Genomic DNA, 21,399 nt, shown 5'->3' on the forward strand with positions numbered 1-21,399 from the left:
AGCTCTACTCAATCTCCTCCTTTGAGGCATGTATCGACATAACACTCATTAAAATGTATGGAATCCTCTGGGGAAATGGGACCTGTTCCGATCCTACTCACGTAGCAAAAATCAGGACACTCTCCTCTTAAATCAATGTTATTACTGTAGGGTGAAGAATAAGGCTTGGTGTTATTACCCAGGTCTAAAACTGGCAAAGCTCCCTTCAGCATCTTTTGAATTAGCATGATTATAATTTAGTATTCTTCTCTCTCAGTTAGCAGCTTTCATTTTATGTGCATTGACAGCCTAGAAACAAATATATCTGATGACTGGAATTAAATGAACAAATTCTGTGGGCATCTTTAAAGTGTGTGTAATATAATATAGTCTGTTCTAGTATTGAGAATACACTATATCCAGAATAGTCGTTCATATTCATTTCAGATCAATAATAACTGAATTCTGTTACAGTCTAATATTGGTGTGATGACTTACAACGTAAAAAATGAGTTGGTAGTCCTGACTGGCGAACACAAATTATTCGATATACAGGAAATTCTGTTGTTATTTTTTTCATGAAATGGAGGACTTAAAATCTGTAGCTGTCATTCTAGTATCTTTCACTGGTGTTTAAAACATAAATAAAGAGCCTCAGTATATTGCTTAGAACCTTATAAACTATTTTTGATTTGACTTTGGGAACAAACTAATCAGAAAATTAGGCCCCTTATATTTTGCAAGAAAGTATTTTGTTTCCTGTGGTAAATTTGTAGCTAATTATTTCCTTCTGTAAATTTTTTTAATTAAATGAGGCATATATACATGAAAAAGTGTGCATGCACCTTAGAACTTTTCTATTCACTTTCCTTGCATCTGTTTTATTGCCTGCACATCATGGCAAGCTCTGATGTTGAAGAAACTGAAAAGTTGGTATGGGTGGAAGGAGACAGGTAGAGAAGTACAGTTATATTGTAGTAATAGAGAATATCCTACTCGAGGTGTGTCATGGGGGCCTGTTTTCAGAATGTCATTCGTCAACCTTTCAAAAATTATTTACCATCAGAGTATTCAATATGCAAAGCCCTTGAGAAAGTTATTTTGTTAGAACTGTGTACAAAGAAAGGACAAAGCAAATTATCAGTACAGATGTGCATTATTTTGACTAAAGATACAAGAGACTTTTACAGTCCATGGAAGGAAAAATCAAGCTGAGTTGTTTAGCTTTGATTTCTCTTAAGTACTTACACTCTGGCTCTGCATACTCTTCTGTCTCTCACCAGGAGTATAGCATGCTTGTCAACCTATAGAAGAAAACCTTGTAATGAATGAATGTTGTTTCACTCATTGAAATAGAGGCACTACCAGTTGCTATGAAGGAAGTCCAGCCTTTAGACCATGACCATAATGATTTGTTGATATCCTGTGTTACATGACAGGACAGGAGGGCTTAGGAATGGTGCTCACTTTGGACTGTTGAAGACCTAATCTTGACCATGAAGACCTAACTCAGCAATATAAATTTGAAGGGGGGGAAAAAGACTAGATTATACATGGCTAAAATTACTGGCATCTTACAATTTCATCTGACCCCTACAGACATCAAGAGCCTTCTAGTAAGACTGGTCCATAATTTTTTTCTGGGGATTGTAGTTAGTATAGTATAGTAAATTTTCATTACTTTACAGAAAAACAAACAATAACTGAATCGACGGTTTGAATAGCTAAATCTTTCTTTAAAATGGAGAGATGGAAGATCACCTTCAACTTGTTTTAGAATCTGTAGTCTATGTCCCATTTTGCTTACACTGAAAAAAAATCCCTAAGTAATGAATAGTATGCAAACATTACAAAGGTGAAAATTAGCATGTTTGTAAGAATGAAAAACTTTTGGCATTTTCATTGTTTTCCTTGCACAGAGGAAGTGTTCTAAACCACTTGAAACATTGTTTTTAAAAAGTCCTTCATGGCTGGTAAGCATTATACCAAATTAAAAATTTTTTTGATTGTACCCTAATTGCTTACCATTGCAGTTATTTATCTGGGAAAACAAAATGCTTTATACTTACAGTTCCATAAAGGGAAATCAATTATATTTATTTTATAGTGATAAATGCATTCATGGTAGATGTCCCATTCCTCCCATTTCTTCACATCAGTATCCTCAACTCATGTGGTCTTCTACCACCTCCTGTTAACAGCCATCCACAACTAATGCTTTGTCTATTGTTTTCTGTAGAATTCAGAACAAGTCTTGTGACACACATAAAGAATGGTTTCATGTATGTCAGACTTCTACAGTCCAGATGTAATTTTTGGGCATATGATCACACTGCAGAACCACATCAAATAAGCCTGCCTTTCAGGCAAGCAGGATACCCTCTTATCTATGCCCAGTGGTAGGCATTCATGCATTTTTGCAAAATAATATTTTTAAAAATCTGTTAGTCTGTCAACACTGGTGGGAATGAGGATTACAATTAAAGTCTCTAAGATGCACTGTTGACTATGGATATGCAAATAACTGAGGTTTTGGTTCTCTCACCGGCCTTACATTATCAGCATGCAGTATTTATATTTTGTATCTGACATGTATTTTTGAGATTAATTTTGGTTCTCAGTGAGAATTATTACAAGTATTATGTGTAATGGGTTGTATTTAGCGTTTTCATCTTTCCTTAAAAACAAAGCTCACTCTAATAGATTCATTTTTATTATCCTTGTATATATATAAATATGAACCAGCCTGGGCAATTCTCAAATCATTCTGTTGTTTGGGAAATCTGTAGCAAGATTCTGTCCACCTGAGAGATGCTGTCAATGTTCTTGCATGTCACTGGTTGAACAACGATCATTACTATTGTATCATCTGTGAGACCTCTATTCTCCTTTCCCTTCCCCTCCTGAGAACACAGAAGGAGCTGTGTCTCCTTCACAGAATAAACATCAGGAAAAGTACGTTGTAGTAAAACTTCTAGGCTTAGATTTGTGGCTGTTGGGTCTTCCACATTCATAAGGTAATATGCATATGTCAAGACTCCTGCATCAATTTGGGAACCCAACTGTACTGGCCCATAAGGAACTTTCTGCCACACAGAGGAAGTTAAAGTTGCAGGGAGTTTTAGTTATACTCTAGAGTAAAAGCATCTTGATCCCTGAATCATTTGGAGATGCTGGTATTTCTCCAAGTGATGTTGAGCCTTGAGGCATATGACACTTCCTCAAAATCTAAAGTGACTAGCAGCATGGAGATCTAAAAGTTATGCTTTGTGAAAGCGACATGAAATATAAATAATTATGTTGTCAATCAATGGCAATATTTGCGGTAAGACAGGTGTCTAAATTTAGGAGTTTAACACTATCATATAAATAAACCATTTGGTCCTGGGAGTTTTTCTGATCAAGATGGTAATCATCAGCTGAATTAGCTGCCGGTTCTTTAATTTGATCTTGCCAACACAGCTATATTATGGGGAATGTCCAAAGGAGTGTATCCCAGAGCAGCCTGTATTTCACCCATCTGTAAGAACTAATTCAGTCTAGCAAGCCTTCTTTACTGATACACCTGGAATGTTGGAAAAAAAATAAGATGCTGTGAATACAGCTCCAGGTCAGAATGTCTGTTGTGAGACATTACTGAGGTCAGTGGGGAATTTTTCTTGTGATCTAGAGAATAATAATGAAAGTCTGGCAGTCCACCCAGCACAGATGGACAGAAGGTCACAGTGACTGAAGGATGAATTCTAGTGTGGCATAACTGATTCCCAAAGAGCCCATGGAACTTTATTCATTAGCCAGTGTAAAGTGAGCATTTAACACTGGCACAGAGTTCAGGATTGGTTTCTGAATTGCAATAGAGCCATTATGTGTATGTTACATTTCATTTCTTAGGTTAAGAAAAGCTTTATAAATAAAAATTTCTAGTTACATGACACATCATGCTCAACAGAAAGGAAAAAAGAAAGACACCAGATAAGATTTTTTTATTAGACCGCAGTATTATGACTGTGAGAACTTTCAGGCAGCAACAGCTGTTAATATGAAAGGTAGCTCCTGTCTTCCCCTCCAGCCCTTTAGTACGATCCTGATATTTTTGCTGAGACTTCGTTGCCTTAAAGCCAGAAGTTGATGAAAGGTAAAATCTTTCCTTTCTGCACAGGACCTTAGGAGCCCGGCTTTGTTCTGCAGCTTCTTCAAAAGATGCCTTCCACAAAGTCTACTTTGAGTTCCATTTTGTCTGGGAACTGATTCATTAACAGTCACCTGTTAAGTTGAAAAAAAAAAAAAATTACAACTGACCTCCTTTTTGGCCTCTTGGGCAGCTTGTAAGCGGTTTAAGGTAATGTCTTTACTTGGCAGGAGGAGCAGAATAAAGTCTGTTACTGCAGCTCAACTGATGTGCAATGGTTTGGTATGCTGTGGGACCTCCATATTATCAGTGATGTGCCCATTCCTTCAGAGTGGGGAGTCATAGGGACAGACCCTGCAGAAGAAATCTCAGTGGGTATGTGCTGGCTAGTTATAGCAGTGAACCAGCATTTTATTCCCTGTGTAACTGCCTCATCCATTACACATACTTTGGTAGGCTGCTTTGCTCAGTTTCATTAGCTTTTTAAACAAACTTGGTCTTTTTGAGATTTCCTGCTGTGAACTGCTGGAAATCACCCACAGTATACACTGCCAAAATCTCAATTTAATAGCTTGAACAGTGTGACTATTTCTTAGATCTCATAACTGTCCTTTCCAGATCTTTAAATAAAACATTAATTCCCCAATAGTGAACAGCAGCTGGGAAATGATCAGTAAAACTGTTGGCAAAGCATGGCTTTGAAGTGAATGAGCCTGGTGCCAGTTCCTTGTTTTTGTATCAAACACAATGAAGGCCAGCATGCTGTATATTTCTGTCATCTGGACATGTCCAGCTGTAGCTGGAGACACAAATCCAAAACGGTTACAGCTATTTCTCAACTAATTAACTATCTGGCTTATGATTTACTGTCTACAGCTCTATGATTTACTGTCTACGGTTCTGTATGAAATCACATCTGAATAATAGTTAGATATAGCATGCGTGTGTACATGAATAAAATGCATGTTCTGTATGTATTGTATGGCTGTTAGCAGACATTGATAGAGAGTAATTCTGTTCTCATTACTGAAGAGATTAAAAAATAATTGATTGTTTTAAAGCACCACACTGTTTTCTTAGGTATCTTAAATTTTAAGTCGTTCCTTCAGGGCTTTTGATGCTATAAAAAAAAAATCTCCAGTAAACTTAATTTAAGATTGAAGATCTTTTTCGGGAGAAAAGAATGAGAATCAAAGCAAAGGGGAGCCTAACTCAGAGAGTGGACACTATAGCCTGGAATTAAGTACTTGAATTCCCTACTGTGCGTTGGGAAGATGAAAGGATAGGAGGAAGACGTGGGGGGAGAACAAGGTGACTCAGGAAGATGATCCAAACCCCTTACATACTAAGTGGAAACAGAGTTGTCATCTAGAGCTAGCCAGTGCAGAATGCCAAACAGAGGTCTACGCCTACCTGTCTCAAGCGCGTATGCACCAGAGCCCAGCCTCACGTTATTTTGTGGGAAAAAGAACTGTTAAAAAGAATTTTAATACTACTTATTGTCAGCTGAGATGATACAATTGAGAAGGCCTTTTGTGTGGAAGAGGTTCATTGTGTGGTACACCTGTCAAGAACAGAAGGGGAGGTGTTATCACTAGGAAACTGTGAAAATAGAACAAAAATTGCTATTGTTGGAAAGATGGGTTGAAGAAGTAAACAAGCATTTGGGCATCTCAGTGAAAGAAGTAAATGACTGTATGGGTAGTGATAGACTTAGCTATTATTTGTAGTTCCAGAAAAAGAATGAAATAAGGCTGAGTGGGGAGAGGATAGAATCCAGTGGGTAACTTCAATATTTTCCTTAACAGTATTTATTGGTCCACTGTATAAAACCAGAAGGTTTTTTTAAAACTTCTTTCAAGAGTTTACCTGTCTTGTAATGTATTGCCTGCTATTCTGCTGAGTGAGATATAAATAGCTAATCATTTTTACTTTAATTTTAAATCACTATTCATAGCTCTTTGGGACCAACATTTCCCAGGCTTTTTCTATTTTTGTGTTGAGTGGAGAAGAGACGAGCCTAGGGAGGAGGAGAGAGAATATGAAAAAAAGCCCCTCAGCTATTCTTGAGTTATGGAAAAAAAAAAATACACACTTTTCCAAAGGAGGGGGAAAAAAGCTCATTTTAACATTTTGAAAACTACAGAAAAACATACTGAAGTTTGAAACTTGAAACAAAATAGGCTTCTGAATCATAGAGATTCAAAGCTTTATTTAGAATCAAAGCATCCCAGTAAAGCTACATATGAGTGAGCACAATTTCTGAGCATGATCAGTCACAATTCCTTACATTTTAGCAAATCATATTAGTACTGGTCCCTATCTTTGAAACCAGAGCACATTCATTCTTCCCGTTTGGCCTGACCAGAGGACTCAAGCAAAAAGAATTGCTGCTGAAATAATTTGCAGGAGGGAGATTTTTAGTTGCTTCTGTACAACACACGCGTAAATTCCTCCAAATCCCAATGAATTATGAACATTTGCTGGTGGAAAAACAGAAATCTTAACATGTATATATATGAAGTTCCCCTGGGTTCTTCCAGTAGAAGTTAGACAGATTTATTCACAGTTAGTAACACTGGAGCCAAAACAACCCAGGCTGGATAAGGGAGGATATGGTAGATCTCAAATAGTAATTGTTTCATTGAACCCCATTATATTTCAGGAATCTTACAAGTTTTTCTTGCTGGTTCCAGTTGCTACAGTTAAAGGTTACGCAGTGAAAAATAAAATGCTAAGATTGCCCCTTCTCAGCTATTCTAGTTCTCTTTTCTTCTTATCCATAAAGCTTTCTAACCCAAAGTCACTTCAGACTGTAACTGAAAGTTGGGTTCTTCTGGCACTGTCAATTATTTGTAGCTGTGATTAATAAAGATTTCCTCCTGCCCAGTCCTTGAATTTCGACCAGTCAACTGATCTAGTCTAGCTGCAGAGTGCATGAAGGGGTGAAAAGAGGAATTCAGTAACAGCAGTGGAAAGGGGCTCAGGATTCCCAAGTGGATATGGGCTGCACATGGTGCCTGGAGTTGGCAGAGCAGTGGGTTTGGCTAGGGAGGGAGCCTGGAGTGGTGGCAGGTGAATGATGCCTGGCTGAGAGGTGATCATGCAATTAGCCATTTTGGCAAATCACAATAACCAAACTGAAAACAAAGTTCAGGAGAGGTGGTGCTGGGTGTTGTGTGGACTCAAGAATCATCTGTACCAAGCAGCTAATAAGGATCAAATCAATATGGAAGCCTAAAAAACCCCAATTTCTGCATCAGAGTGGAAAGAAAAATCTGTGTGATTTGCCTTGAGTTTAGAGGGTTTATAGAGAACAACAGGAGGTGAATTCTTGCTAATGTGCTTCAGGTGTGACCATCTTTTTGGCTGGAGGGCCTGTAGAGTAAGGGTGAGAGAAAAGAAAAGGAGCTGGAAGGATAAGCAGAAAACTCTCTTCTTTCCACATGGAGCCTAGCTGGAGGGAGCCATGTTTTAGGCCTTTGGACTTTGGCTAAGGAAAGGCTGTTGTATTTGTGTCCCATTGTTGAAAGGCCAAATTTTCTTTGCTCCCTTGTTTTTACTTTATTGTTGTGAAACAAGGTGAGTGGAGTGCTTAAATATCACTGGTGGGAGTAGACAAGAAAAGCTATTAAAATTAGCAATTGTTGCCTGGGTGTTTAAAAACAGTTGGGAGATTTTATATTTTGAGGGATTCCTTTAAATTATTTGTAATCAAGTGTTTATTATGGTTGTTAAACTCTTTTACATGATTAGCTAGTGGCAAAAATTGCTTTTGCTATTTACCGAAAATTCCTTATATTGTGATGCAGAGTGGTGCTCTCCTTCTAGCATTAAATATGACTCCAATATATTTGGTTAAAAAATTTGAGGTAGTATTTGTAGTTTTTATTATAGATAACTAAGTCATACGTCCTATATACGTTTGAGATGCCTTCTTTATTATTTGGATTAATTAAATATTTCAGTAATAGTCACAGGTTAAAAATAGATTCTCTTACTATTTAGTTTGACTTCCTTGATGCTTATGGGATGTATCTCCTTAGTGTTATGCAGCTGTTTTGATTTGTGAACTATAATTACTTGCAACTCTTCAACACATACAACTAAGCAAAATATGTGTTTGTCTATGATGATAATAAATGAACAAAAAATAAATACAGCAAGTGCCTAAAATTTTGGATACAACTATATATTTAAAATCCAGTATCAGAGAAGAATGACAGAGAGCTCATGGAGCTATATTTAGCAGTGGTTGTTAAATTACATAATCATATATCGAGAAAATGATACCTCTTTCCATTTTAAAAGTTAGTGAATATAAAATATATTAAAAAAAATGTATTGGTTCTCTTGAAGCTTCAGAATTAGCTTTCCAGGATGGTGGTACTGTGAAATCAAGAGATGATGCAATTTAAAAAGTGAAAAAAAAAATACTGTTGCCAATCTTGTTAACACTGTGATATAATGAATGCATGTTGGAGCTCCCTGAAATTACACTCTATAGTTATAAACGCATAAGAGTTCAGTGACCTACTACAAGTCAGATTAAAACATTTTTAGTTCATGAAAGCATTTATTTGTTTTTCTGTTATATGTTTCTCTATTTATCCTACAGTAGTCATAGCTTTTGTTTTGATGTGCTACTGCTATTTTGTTGCTACATGAAATTCTTTAGTTCTCTTAAATTTTAACTTTGAAATAAATATTACTTTTTTAATCTGTGCCATTATATTTATTATTAACCTTCCAAAACAAATTGGTAACACTTGTCTTTCCAGGTGATGGTAATTCTGGTGCTTTTTTCCTTCTTCCAGGGGTGTTAGAAAAAACATGCTTTTATTCGAATGGCAGTGAGGCCCTCACAGCTAATGGTGACATTGAAACATCTGATGTTCTTTTGCCAAACATGGTTGAAAACAGTTCTAAGACTGATCTCACAATGGATCTCAGCACACGGCCCTCTTCCTGGACCACCACGCCTTTATCCCACATTGACCAAATAAACAAGAACTCAAATATATTTAGAGAGACTTTCCAGGAAAATTCATTTGCTCTTGCAACTCAAGCCACAGTGCTCAATCCTCACCCTACGTATGATGCTGCTTTGGCAGAGGGCTCTGAAGACAGGACCCAGCTGTTTGCCACTGCAGAGGAGGCAACTTTGTGGTCTACAGATGCATCCTTTAACAACACGGAGAGGATGACCACTCTGCCAGTATTAAGTCCTACCCATCCATCTGTGTCACAAAAAATGGATCAGAAAAAAAGTAAGTTTACGTTTTATTTGGCTCCATAATTTTGCCTCAAAAAGTACAGAACATACTGTTGGCATGCTTTCCAATGTGTTCCCATGAGTTCTGAGGAATGTGTTCCTTTTGATAATTTGTTGTGCGTGTTCCATGTTGCAAGCAACTAGTTTCTTATCAGAACATTTTATTGACCCTGTTAAGGAAGATGCAGTAAATGCTTTCAGGTATGAATACTTACAATACGTTGTTCAACTGGTGATAATCATGCATACTTACCGAGGCTGAAAATGAGTTATTCCAGACTGTATTCAGTTTGTAGATTGAATTTTCTGTGTTTCTTTAAAATTATGTACATGGCAAGTACCTTCCTGAACTTGGGATGTAAATTACAGTTACAACTTTTTTTGTGTTAATGGATAAATTCTTCTCTAATTTGAAGCAGTTTCTCTATGTAGCAATAAAGTTCCAGTGATGTTTCCGAGGACTATAATCAAAATGTCTAGAGGGAATAATAACAATTAACTGTGATCAGTTGGTGGTTGGTTTTTTTTTTTTTGCTTTGACTATGAAAGTAGATGCATTTCATTAGTGCCATGGTAATTTTATTGATTCATCATGTCAGTGGTAGTGAAAAGTTGTTTTGCTAATAACTGAAACACTAGGGTACCCTATTAAAATGAATTTGTTTCTCTTGAACTGCATATCATTCCTTCAGTCTTGATCACACCAGAGCACAAAACAAAACTTATTCCAGGTCATAGAGAGATCTGAAATAGATGAAAGGAGGTAGTCAGTGACCTAAAAGTGGCACACAGAAATGTATTTTTGACATTTTTATAAAATGAAAATGAAGAGATGGTATCTGATGGTGGTGATCACTTCTGAAAGGCCACTGAACTATATGTTATTTTGAGGAGCAGGTCTGTGTCTCATTCCTCTGTTGGATTCTGTGCTCAGTTAAGTTCTAAGACTTGATACTAGTTATGTGAGATTTTTTGCTCTGTGTGTGGGGTTTTTTTTTTTTTTTTTTTAAGCATTCTCCCTTCAGGATTTTGTGTTCTGTCCGTGTCTGTCCCCCCCTCCCCCCCCAGTCATCAAACAGGCAGATGGAAGCAGCTCTGTTATGTCTTTTTCTTGTTCTGGAGTGAGGTAAAAGTAGGGAAAACCTTTGAAAAAGACTTTCTTTTTTTAAAACTTGGTACACACAAGAGATTCCTTTTGAAGGCATTTCAGTGATAGCTTGTTTTCTCACTCAAAAATTAGCTTTCAGAAAGAATAACTTACTGTGAATCGACTATTTGTCAATATTTTCATCTGTCCCCTAGACTGTAGTGACTCCACAGGCCATTTGAATGGTGCAGGCTTTCTGTAGGTTCTGTTTGCTAAGTGATTTTTCTTAAAGAGATTTATCTCTTATTTTCTCCCCCTGCACCCCAAACTCAGAATAAATGTATATAAATGCATACTTGTATCCTATTAGTGATTAATTTATTTACCTCTTTTTGTAACTTGGTTAATTATCACCTTGTCAAAGAACAGTGTAGAAGCATCATGTGCTACACTACAGATACTTCCAACCCATAGGATTTTCAATAATTACTGTAGCAAAGGACACATTAAAGTTAGTGGCCTGATGATTAATGTTGAGCAAAATTGTAGGGCAATATAGTGCCTATTTTTCTTAACTAGGTCTTCTTCGATTTGTTGTGGGGTCTAACTGTTCCTATTCTAGAAGATGGTGTCTTTGCATTGCAGTCTTAGTAACTGGGTAGATACAGTATAGATATATTGTGTAAGATTCTGTGTTTGTATTCATCTGCCTAATCATCATATTTGAGATACCTGGAATTCCAGGAAATAGAGATGAAACAGTGTAAAACTATTTTCCCTTTTCTTACCATGTTGGAATGAACTCTTTCAAGATGGATATAATATGCGTGTGTGTGTGTGTGTGTACAGGAGGTGATATCTTTCCCTCCTAGGACGCTGATGTAGGGACAGTGCTACAGTGGCTCGGGACAACCTTGGGTCTAGATTTCTAAACTTTCAAGTATTGGGGGCTTGGGATTATATAGGAAGGCACTTGCGGCCTTTGAAGGAATTTGTAAGTGTGTGCTCTATTCTGGTAAGCGCAGTTCATTCCAACAGCGGTATGACTGCGTGTATATTCAGTAGGCATGACTACTTGGGATTCTACTGTAAGGTAGTTTCTTCTGTGTAAAGAGAAAAGGACAAAAGATTTTCAAAGACAAATTTGAAATACCACAGGTTTCTTTAAAAAACAAAAACAACAACAAAAAAACCCATGGCAAACTGACATACTTCTAGTTATGTTTTTCCTCCCCCTATCCGAAAATTAGGAGCTAGTATGTTACTAATCAATAACCTCTCAGTCTTTGATTCCACTTTCAAGTGTTTTGCTCATCTGTATTCATGTGGATATTGCCTTAATTCTGTGTGTAGATCTATAAAAAATGTGTATATATTTTGGGGATCCAGAAGAACTTGGTCTCAGAATAACTATGTGTTCTCACGGCTGTCCAAGGCATGGAGGACTAGAAAGGGGAATTTGATGAGTACACAGGGCTCTTCACTACCTTGCTTGTCCTGGCCTTTGCAAAGTAACTCCTTACACTCATCCTCCATGTCTTTGATCTCTCCTTTCCCACTAAGCTTTGCTTCTTGGAGACAACTCTGAGGTAACAGAGAACATGGTCTGATGTCCACAGGAAGTTCTTATGTATTCTGATGTGGAGGGAGATGGGAATAACTGAGAGATGGGCTATAAATAAGTTTTGGAATAGTGAGACTGGAATAGCCTTTTGGAGTAAAAAGGATTTTTTTGGGGCAAGTGAAATTTAATGACCGCATGGGAATGGTGGTAGTAGATAAAATTAAGTCTCTCTTGCTTAGTGTCTGGATCCAACTGCGACCATTAGCACATGCCTAAGAATGAAGTAGGACTAGCATACAGAGACACTTCAACATTCTGTGGTACCAGATTCCAGTGATCTGCAATGAGTTCTGATGAGCGTTCTCCCGTGAATTTATGTAATCACTTTTGAACCCATGTAAAACGGAGGTTTGAGCTTTTTAGGCATAACTCATAAGGAAAAGAATCTCCAAATGAAGTGTGAGGCCGATGTTCCATCATCGTCAACACACACTAGCAGATCATCCATCAGTACCACTGTCATCTGGTTCAAATGTGGGAAGGTGAATGCGTTTCTGTTGATTAGTAAGCATGCATAACTTGGACTTTATGCTGTTTTATGCAGGGTGTTAAAAGACAAATGATAGGTCATCAACGCAGAGACTGCCAGTGCAAAACCAACCAGACAAAATTCTCTGAACACATTTGAAGTGGCATTCACGTGGCTGTAATGTTTTTGATCCAGTGTTAGTTTCCCTAGCACTGGATTTGCTTTACTGGTGAACCATGGCTTCAATAAAAGACATTAGAACACATTATATAAGAGAAATGGTAAACATTGTGACCATATGGTATTCACTCAAGACTTTAAAATAACACGAGTAAGACATTGCTGAGTTACTAACTGGAGAGGAATGAAATTTGGCACATATGACATCAATTATTTAAAAAGTCCTTGAAGCAGAAGGAAGTTCTTTGGCAGAAATTCTAGTAAATAATAGATTAGTGGGCAAATGGCAATCCATGATACAATAAGAAAGAGATGAAGAAGTTTATTTTCATTTTACAAGGGGAAGTAATGCCTCACAAGTCTATTAGAATATCCTTTGAAGGAGTTGGTGCAAATACTGGTTAATACAACACACTTGGCTTTTCAAAATGCTGTTAACAAGAGTCTTCACTGAGAAGTCTTAAAGATGCTCTTCTCACAGACTAATTGCTCATTAAAAGACATAAGGAAAAATAAGAATGAATGGTCAGACTCCGCAGTGCAGAAGGTTACTGATGGAGTCTTACAGGGTTTTCTGATCTGGGAAAGCAGTGAATAGTCAAGTAACAACACTTCTGCTAATACAGAATTATCTAAAATGAATAGCTGGGAATCACATAAAGGTCTTATAGTGGAGAGAGTGACTGATAAAATGTTTAGATGACTTTGTGTCAATAGATGCAAAAGAATGCTGGAGAGTGGGGAACAACCCTAACTCTATGTAATACAAGGCTGGACTCTCAGCTAGCTTTGCCACAAAAAAAAAAAAAAAAAGACCTGACGGTTTGCTGCAGGCATCATTCTGGCTCCATGACTGTCAAGAAGGCAAACAGGATTTAGGTATCGTCATGAAGTCCGCAAAGAACAAAACAGAAAAATCTCATTACATCAGTGTATAAGTTCAGAAAGATAATAGTAGAATAGGAGAAGGCAAATAGCAGGCAACCAGACCAGTGGCGACATGGAATGGCTTAGATGTGAGGAGGAACTAAATAGGAAGAAGACACTGTTTTCCTCCTGGAAAACAGCTGGCTGAGGAGTAAGTGGTTGTGGTAGATACCCATACTGTTTTGAGTGTCCTGGAAAAATAGAACAGGGAAGAGTTAATCACTGTTTTTCAGTATATCAGTAGGTGCCTTCTTTTTTTCTGTGTGGGGTGGTTGGTTTTTTTTTTTTTTGTTATCAGACAGTAAGTTAAAACAAAAAAAGGAGACATCATGGAACTCATTGCCACAGGATGATGAGAAAACCAGAAAGTATGAAAATACTTTAAGAAGTTCATGAGGGGTTGGTCTGTTGGGAGCTTTTAAACACAATAGTCCAGTGGCAACCTCTGACTTGTGAAGACTCAAGATTTTAGGTTGCCAGAAGTTGTTATAAGGAATGACTACCTAGGAGTATATTTGCTCTAAATTTTAGAATTTTTCTTGAACATATAACGCTGGCCCCTACCAGAGGCCTGCTTCTGAGTTAAATGTATTCTGCGTTACCTCTCTGTTGGAAAGCAAGTGAAGGAATATGTTTTTCCTGTTGAGGGATTTGAGTTTGTATGACTTCATGTTTAAATGTTTTCTGAAGGCATGGGCCATGGTTCTAACTCACTAGGATGGTTCATTGGAGAGTTTTCTGATAGCAAAAACATCAGGCAGGGGGTCTTAGGTGAACCAATAGGTTCGGTAGTGTATATGCATGGAATTTAGAAGTATATGCAGTAATATTCTGTTCACCTGTCAATCAATGTTTAACAGAAAAAGAACCATATACTAAATAGTAATTAAAGAATAAAGCATGTTTTTCCAAGATAAATATCAGTACAATTTTATTGGTACTTTTTTCTCTTTGAAACAAAAGTGGGCTGCAGTTAGGCAATAAAGTGGGAGAGTGACCAGGAGAGATCTCAAGTGTATGAGATTGAGTGGGATGTTTTCATTTCAAATGAAGCAGAGGCCCTGTTTTGTAATACTGCTGATTTGGGGAGACAGGGAGAAGGAGCGAGAGAGTGAGGGTTGACATTCTTCCTAGGAAAACTCCTGTAAACTATTGGAATATACACTGGGACAAGAGATATTAGTATCTGATTTTGGTTCTTCCACTCACTGATGTTTATACATATATTTAATATCCTTTTTTTTGTGTGCCAAGTCTCTCATACTTCTCTCCTAGCAGACGGTTTAGTCTACCATTTCACAAAAAACAAGTTTCAGTGGAGAACTGTGGCGCTGTTGAGATACCAACATGAGAAGTAACGTGACCAAGCTAGTGGTAGGACAAGAGGAAACGGGCTCAAGCTGCGCCAGGGGAGGTTTAGATTGGATAGGAGGAAAAATTTCTTCATGGAAAGAGTAGTCAAGCATTGGAACAGGCTGCCCAGAGAGGTGGTGGAGTCACCATCCGTGGAAGTGTTCAAAAAACGTGTAGATGTGGTACTTTGGGACATGGTTTAGTGGGCACGGTGGTGTTGGGTTGATGATTGGACTGATGATCTTAGAGGTCCTTTCCAATCTTAACGATTCCTAGTTTTTACTTTCATTATAAATGATCCAGCCACCAAGCCAGCAGGCGTGGGGTTGCTACTCTACCGTTAATTGGTTTAGTGGTGGACTTGGTAATGTTAGGTTAATGGTTGGACTGGATGATCTTAAAGGTTTTTGCCAACCCAAACGATTCTATGATCTTCATTCTATGATTCTATGACCTTCCGCCGTACCTTCCAGTGCTTGGCATCACCCCCCACCCCAGCAGGCTCCAGCGCTGTCGAGGAGCTGAGGGAGCAAGACCCGTTCCTCAGCACAGCCCCTCGCAAGCCGCAGCCGGGGGCTCGATGGTGCCCCGAACGGCTCCTGCGGCGGCCGACTGCCGCCGCCCCCCGCGGTGCTCCTACCGGGGGACCCCCCCCCCCGCCCCCCGCTGCTCCGGCTTCGCCGCCCCGGGCGCTGCGCTCCGGCCGCGAGGGGGCAGTGCTGCCGCTGCCGGCGGCGCCGGGCCCCGCGGGGGAGCGGGAGCGGGGCCGCCCCCGGGGAGGGAGGGGGCACCCGGTTTGGGGAGGGCGGGCGCAAGCATCCCCTGGCGTTGAGAGGCCGGGAAGCGGCAGCTGCGGAGGAGGGGAGGGGGGCTCCCCCGCGTGTTAGCGGGAGGTGGCGCGGGGGGCAGCGGGGGGCTGCAGAGGCTCGCACCCGCGGAGCCGCCTGGCTACGCCGGGGGGTCCCGGGAGAGCACCGGGCCTCCAGGCCGTTCATTAGGAGAAGAACTGGGCAAAGAGCAAGGTGGACAGGAATAAGGGACGTGTTTTTTTTTTTCCCAGCTGTGGGTTATTCTGAATGCACTGGAAAAGGCACGTGTCCCAGAGGAGCATGGATTTGGTCCCTGTTGAGCTTCTCCCTGCATTTGCAAAGTGTGCAGGAGGGTGCAAACACCCCCGAGGGCGAAGCGGTTGCTTGGGAGAATGAAGTGGAAAAATGTCTTCGCAAAAGCGAGTCGCTGTATCGGAGGACTTGTTAAACGTTTCAGAAAGCATAGCATTTATGTGTGCATCTTTTACTCTTTTCATAAATAACAAATATTATGCAGAGGGCCCTTGGGTCTTTTCACATTTCATGCACAGCTTTTGAAACTGCCCAGTTTAATTTATTTCCAATCCCCTGCTCAGCCTAGATGTTATCCTAATGCTTTCTTATTGTCATTTAACTATGTTTCATTTATACATGAAATAAATCCCTTTGTCTCTACCCAGCATTTCTTACTTTGTATTTGGTGTTCTGCCACTACCAGAATCTACAGAGAACTAGTCTGGCCCACCTTCCTGTTTGGTAGAAAAGAGCAATATGAGAACCACTGTGGGGGTAGCTGGACGGGATGTGTCACGTGCAGCACAGAAACAAATTCCCTGCCGCGCTCTCCCTGCCTTGTGCTGCTCATACTAAAGGCATTTTTTTTCTGCTGAAGCTAAGGTATCCAGTAACTGCACCCCAAGTCAGACCATGGGCTTGCATCTCCCTAATCCCCAGTATCTCAAGCAGTGATCTAATAAATCATTTTGTCTTCTAGCTCAATTTATGTTTAATTACTCATACAAGTTGGAATAGACCCAATTATATACGGAGTAATAGCAACAATAGACCCATGACAGATCTTTAGGGGTATTCTTGTCCTCAGAAGAAAAAAAAAAATTCAAAATACCATTAAAACATGATTTTCTCCTGAAGGTAGAATGGTTTTGGTTTTCAGATTGGCATAGAAGATCATAAACAGTGGTCTCCTAAATCCCAGGCCAGGAGTTTAGCCGCTCAGCTGTGTTTTTTTCATGCAAATGCAACCATGAATAGACTAATATGGTAACTATTAATTTTGTTGGTGCTTGAGTTCATGATTGAGAGTGTTTTCTCTTCCAGCAGTAACTTCTGTTACTTTCTTTCACCTATACCTGAATTTTTTCTCAAAATTAAAGAAACAGAGTAAAAAAAAAAAAAAGCTTCCCAAAAATTTTGGCAGTACAGTCCTCATTAAAAAATGCATTTTTTTTCACCAGTCAAAATAATCACTAGAGCCATTCTGGTTTTCTTGTCTGGCAGAAATTTAAAATTAAATTTGCAGTTGACATGGCAAAATTAGTGACTTACAACAGAAACACATGGCAAATTTTCACTAAATTCGATAGCAAGAACCTGGTTTTCATCAGTTTGCTTATTCCACCATTGCCATTTCATATGGGTGTGTGGGCATAGAGTGGCAAGGAAACCATTAAGTTCCTGACATACAAGATGTATTAGCTGGAGTCCAAAAGATTCTTAAAAGTCATTACTCTCTGTATGGAATACAGAGAAGATTTTTCATTACAACTTATGTTTATAAGGGAGAGAAAGCTTACTAGCTTTTATTACCTGGTGCATTGCCGCTCTCGGGTAACAAGTTTGCCAAAAACTTCAAATACTTGTGTGAGGATTGTAATGAGGCTGCTAGCACTTTCATACGTTCACCTCTAGCTAAGCTTGTGATTCCAATTTCCTTTCATAAATTCATGGCTTCTTATTGCAACTATTTTGTTTGTAGATTATCATCTGTCCAAATGCAGTCTGATGAAACAATGTTCTGTATAAGATATCTAATAGACCTCAAGTATCGTTGGGATTAATACTGTAATGAGTACTATGAATAACTATCATACCCGCCTTGCAATTCCACGTATCTTTACTCTTTGGCCTTTCAGCAATGTGGTTTACTTTCCAAGGAGGGAATCTCCCACTCTAAATAACTACAAAGTCAGCTTTGTTCTAGTCTTTAAATGACATGTGTGTGCTTCTGGAGTTATGGATGTGTACCTTTAAAACTTTAAAGAACAGAAATCTTTTCAGCTTTATGCCTTTTATGCATCCATTATATTTTTTTACACTTTGTTGCTTGTAGTTTAAACAGATGTTTGTTGTCAAAATGGAACCATGAACTGACCAAGAGACTAGGCAAGAAGTCATATGCTTAGCCTGGCTCGAAGCTTTCAAGGATGGGAACAATGAAACAAAGCATATCTTAAGATAATTGGCTGAGAATTGCAGCCACTGACTTCCTTTTCAGACCCATCAGCTTCTCTGAAACGACTCTAAAAATTATTTGTGTGGTTATTACAACAAAAAGGTGACGTTAATACATGTTTTGTTCTATATTGTGATTGATCACTTTGTTTCCAAAGGTGTACCTTGCATCTGGTAGCAGCATGTGATTTTATGTTTGATTAAAGTTGATCTGCTTTATGCTTCTGCATGGTCTGTTACGGATTATAATAGATAGAGTGCAGACAGGTGTGGTATAGAGCCATCATTAATGTAAAATGGTAAGATCTAAACTCTTGTCCAAAAACTGGAAGGTCAAAGTATTGATAAAACAGAAAGTGATTTACAGTCACTGTCACCTTTTGCAATCATGTGGAATTCAAGAACAACATAATGAGTACCATGATTTGAAATCATTATGGGGAAAGGAATTTGAGAAAGTGATAAATAGCTCAATACAGTTAAAGATTAATTTAGCTACTAATCCATACACAAAATCTGTCTTTCTCACCTTTATTATGACTGATAATTTAAAAAATCCTAATGATACTCTCCAATGAAATAAAATAGCAGAAGTTCAGACTAGAAATTAGGAAAAGCTTTTTCACCAGATGGGTAGTGCAGCAGTAGAACCTGTTGCCCACAGAGGCTGTGGGATCCCTATCCTTGGGTCCTTTCCAAGACTCAGCCAAAGTCATGGATGACAACATGCTGGTGGCAATCTCACTTGGAGCAGCAAGTTGGCTAGAGGACTTCCAGAGGACTCTTTCAACCAGTATTTCTATGATTATAAGGTATAAAAAAATTATTTGCACATAGGGAGTAGAACATGAGCATTTTGCATGGTTGAAAAAAGTTTTAAGTTACAGCTTGTTTAACGGTATTTGAGATAATTTTGTCCTAATTTTCATGGGGATACTTATTGTTTCTCTCTAACTAACATAGGCAATTAAACAATGAGCTATAAGAGAGAGCATTGAAGGTAGCTCTCTGTATTTATTAGTGGAATTATATGAAAGAAATAAATGGACTTTCCATTCTGTGAAGAGCAATTGGAGTACAAGGATTTAAAAATCTCAGTTTGCACAAGCAACTTGCAAACATCATGTGCATAAGATTTAAATCCAACCTGAACTGATATGCAGTTACAGAAAACTTCATCATATCTATGTCAGGCTTTTAAACACCTGCATATTATTCTAATCCTTTTGCACATTAAATAACGTGGTTTTTTGACCTCTAATTGCTCAGGCTGTGAAAGTTTGTCAGCATTCATCTTTGTTCATACAACAGTCAAATAGTGTAACTGGAACTCTAAAGAGTAACTCCATTAATGTAGATGGCTAGGCTTCCCTGTGAACAGGAGCATTTGGACTCTAGTGGTAGAAACATGCCACCACTGTATATTTTAAAAATATGATGCTCAAAAGAAAATTCCAGTGATATAGACAGGAGAGTCAGTAGCAGCCCCTCAGAATAAAGAAAGGGCCCAGGAAGTTGTATATCATGTTCTGCAACATACACTTTGCCAAATATGCTGTCAAATTCCGAAGATGTAAGTTGCAGTATTGCTGGCTAATGCAAATGATCTTTTACAGACAATGACTATCTATGCCATAATGAAACAAGGGCATACATACCTCTGAAAAACATAGTTGTGGGAATTTTCCATAGGGAAAACAACAATTTGTTAGACTGATCAGTCCTTAGTTAGCCAGGATTTTAAAGATCCACACCTGGATATTAAGCAGCATCTGCAAACTGCCAAGCAGGAAGCTGCAGTTTGCAAAGCATAGGTTTCATGTACTTGCAGTGTTCTGCTTAGCAAGTGTGGTGCTGCATTCTGCTCTTAGTTTCTGGATGGATTTCACAGGGAGGGGTTTGCTGTGTTAATTTTGTCTGAAAGCGAGGTGAGCATAAGTTATCATTCTGAGATATACTTGGGGAAAAAAAGATCCTAATTTCTTACCGAACAGATCAGAAGAGTAAGTTGGCTGTTCTAGAAAGGTAATTAACTAGAGACAACTGGGACGGCTTAGGCACAGCCTATTTCTATGCTGATGAGTTCATAGCCTGTTGAGTATTTCACCTATTGTAAGTCTTTTACAAAGCACTGTGGTTTTTTTGTTTTGTTTTGAACATAACAGTATTGGTGCATAATTAAATGTTGTCAGTCAAGCTAGCATTCATTTTCACTTATTGAAAACACATTTGTTAAAAAAAAAAAACGAAACCCAAAACACAAACAACCCCAAAACATCTGGATGCTTGCCTGGGTCCTGTGGAAGCTTCCATTTTTTCATTGCTTTTTTTTTTTTTTTTTTAACAAAGCCTATCAAGAGTTCTAAAGTCACACGTATTTCAAAACAATAGCAAAATCCTGTCCAACCTAATATACGGCACGGCAAATAGTCTCTAATGATAGATCTAATCCTAAAATTAATGTCATTGTGTGCCTTTTGTTTATTTAATAGGTTCTTAGAACTACATCTCCAATTTCACTGAAGAATGCTGTAATTAGGAAATGACTAATCAAAATACCAGATCTGGAATATAGGCCAGCTCACACCTCATGGAGGGTAGGTGTTCAGCCTCAGCTTTGGCTAATGAGCTTACCTGCTTTCGACTGTGCCTGCCCCAGGGATTAAAGCAGCAAGTACGTGCCTCAGCCAAGAAGTGCAGCGTCTGGAAGCACCTTAGTGAAAGAATCGGGGCTCCAAAAAATGAGGTGGCTTGTTGAAGAGTCCAGCCTTCTGCAATATTCTTTGGTCACGACAATAACTGAGTTAGAATTTATGCCTGCATTAAGCTCTGAGCAAGAAGTGTCTGGTGCAGACTGGATGTGGTGTTCCACTGTACAGCAGCTGGTACAGATTGCCTTAAAAAAATTGTAACACTTCAACTCTGATCTAAACTATGAGTTTTATTTCCCTCATGGCTAATCCCCTCTCTGTGACCTGGGAGATAATGAATTGTTTTTCTCTCTACTGCAGGTGGTCAGTAGCCTTATCACCTCTCTCTTTGGTACCTGTGGAGCACAAGGGGGAGTTGAGAATCACTCATTCCTTTCAAATTGT

General features: G+C 38.7%; 1 protein-coding gene across 1 annotated transcript in view; it reads left to right on the plus strand.

The window, feature by feature from the left end:
• CORIN (corin, serine peptidase) overlaps positions 1 to 21,399 on the plus strand; it is a 167,986-nt gene that overhangs the window by 20,618 nt on the left and 125,969 nt on the right. The window contains exon 3 of the mRNA XM_075709425.1: positions 8,926 to 9,378. Coding sequence (XP_075565540.1) covers positions 8,926 to 9,378 — 453 coding nt within the window. The remainder of the gene's footprint in view (positions 1 to 8,925; positions 9,379 to 21,399) is intronic.

This window comes from Pelecanus crispus, chromosome 4 (genome assembly GCF_030463565.1).
Source record: "Pelecanus crispus isolate bPelCri1 chromosome 4, bPelCri1.pri, whole genome shotgun sequence".
Lineage (NCBI taxonomy): Eukaryota > Metazoa > Chordata > Aves > Pelecaniformes > Pelecanidae > Pelecanus > Pelecanus crispus.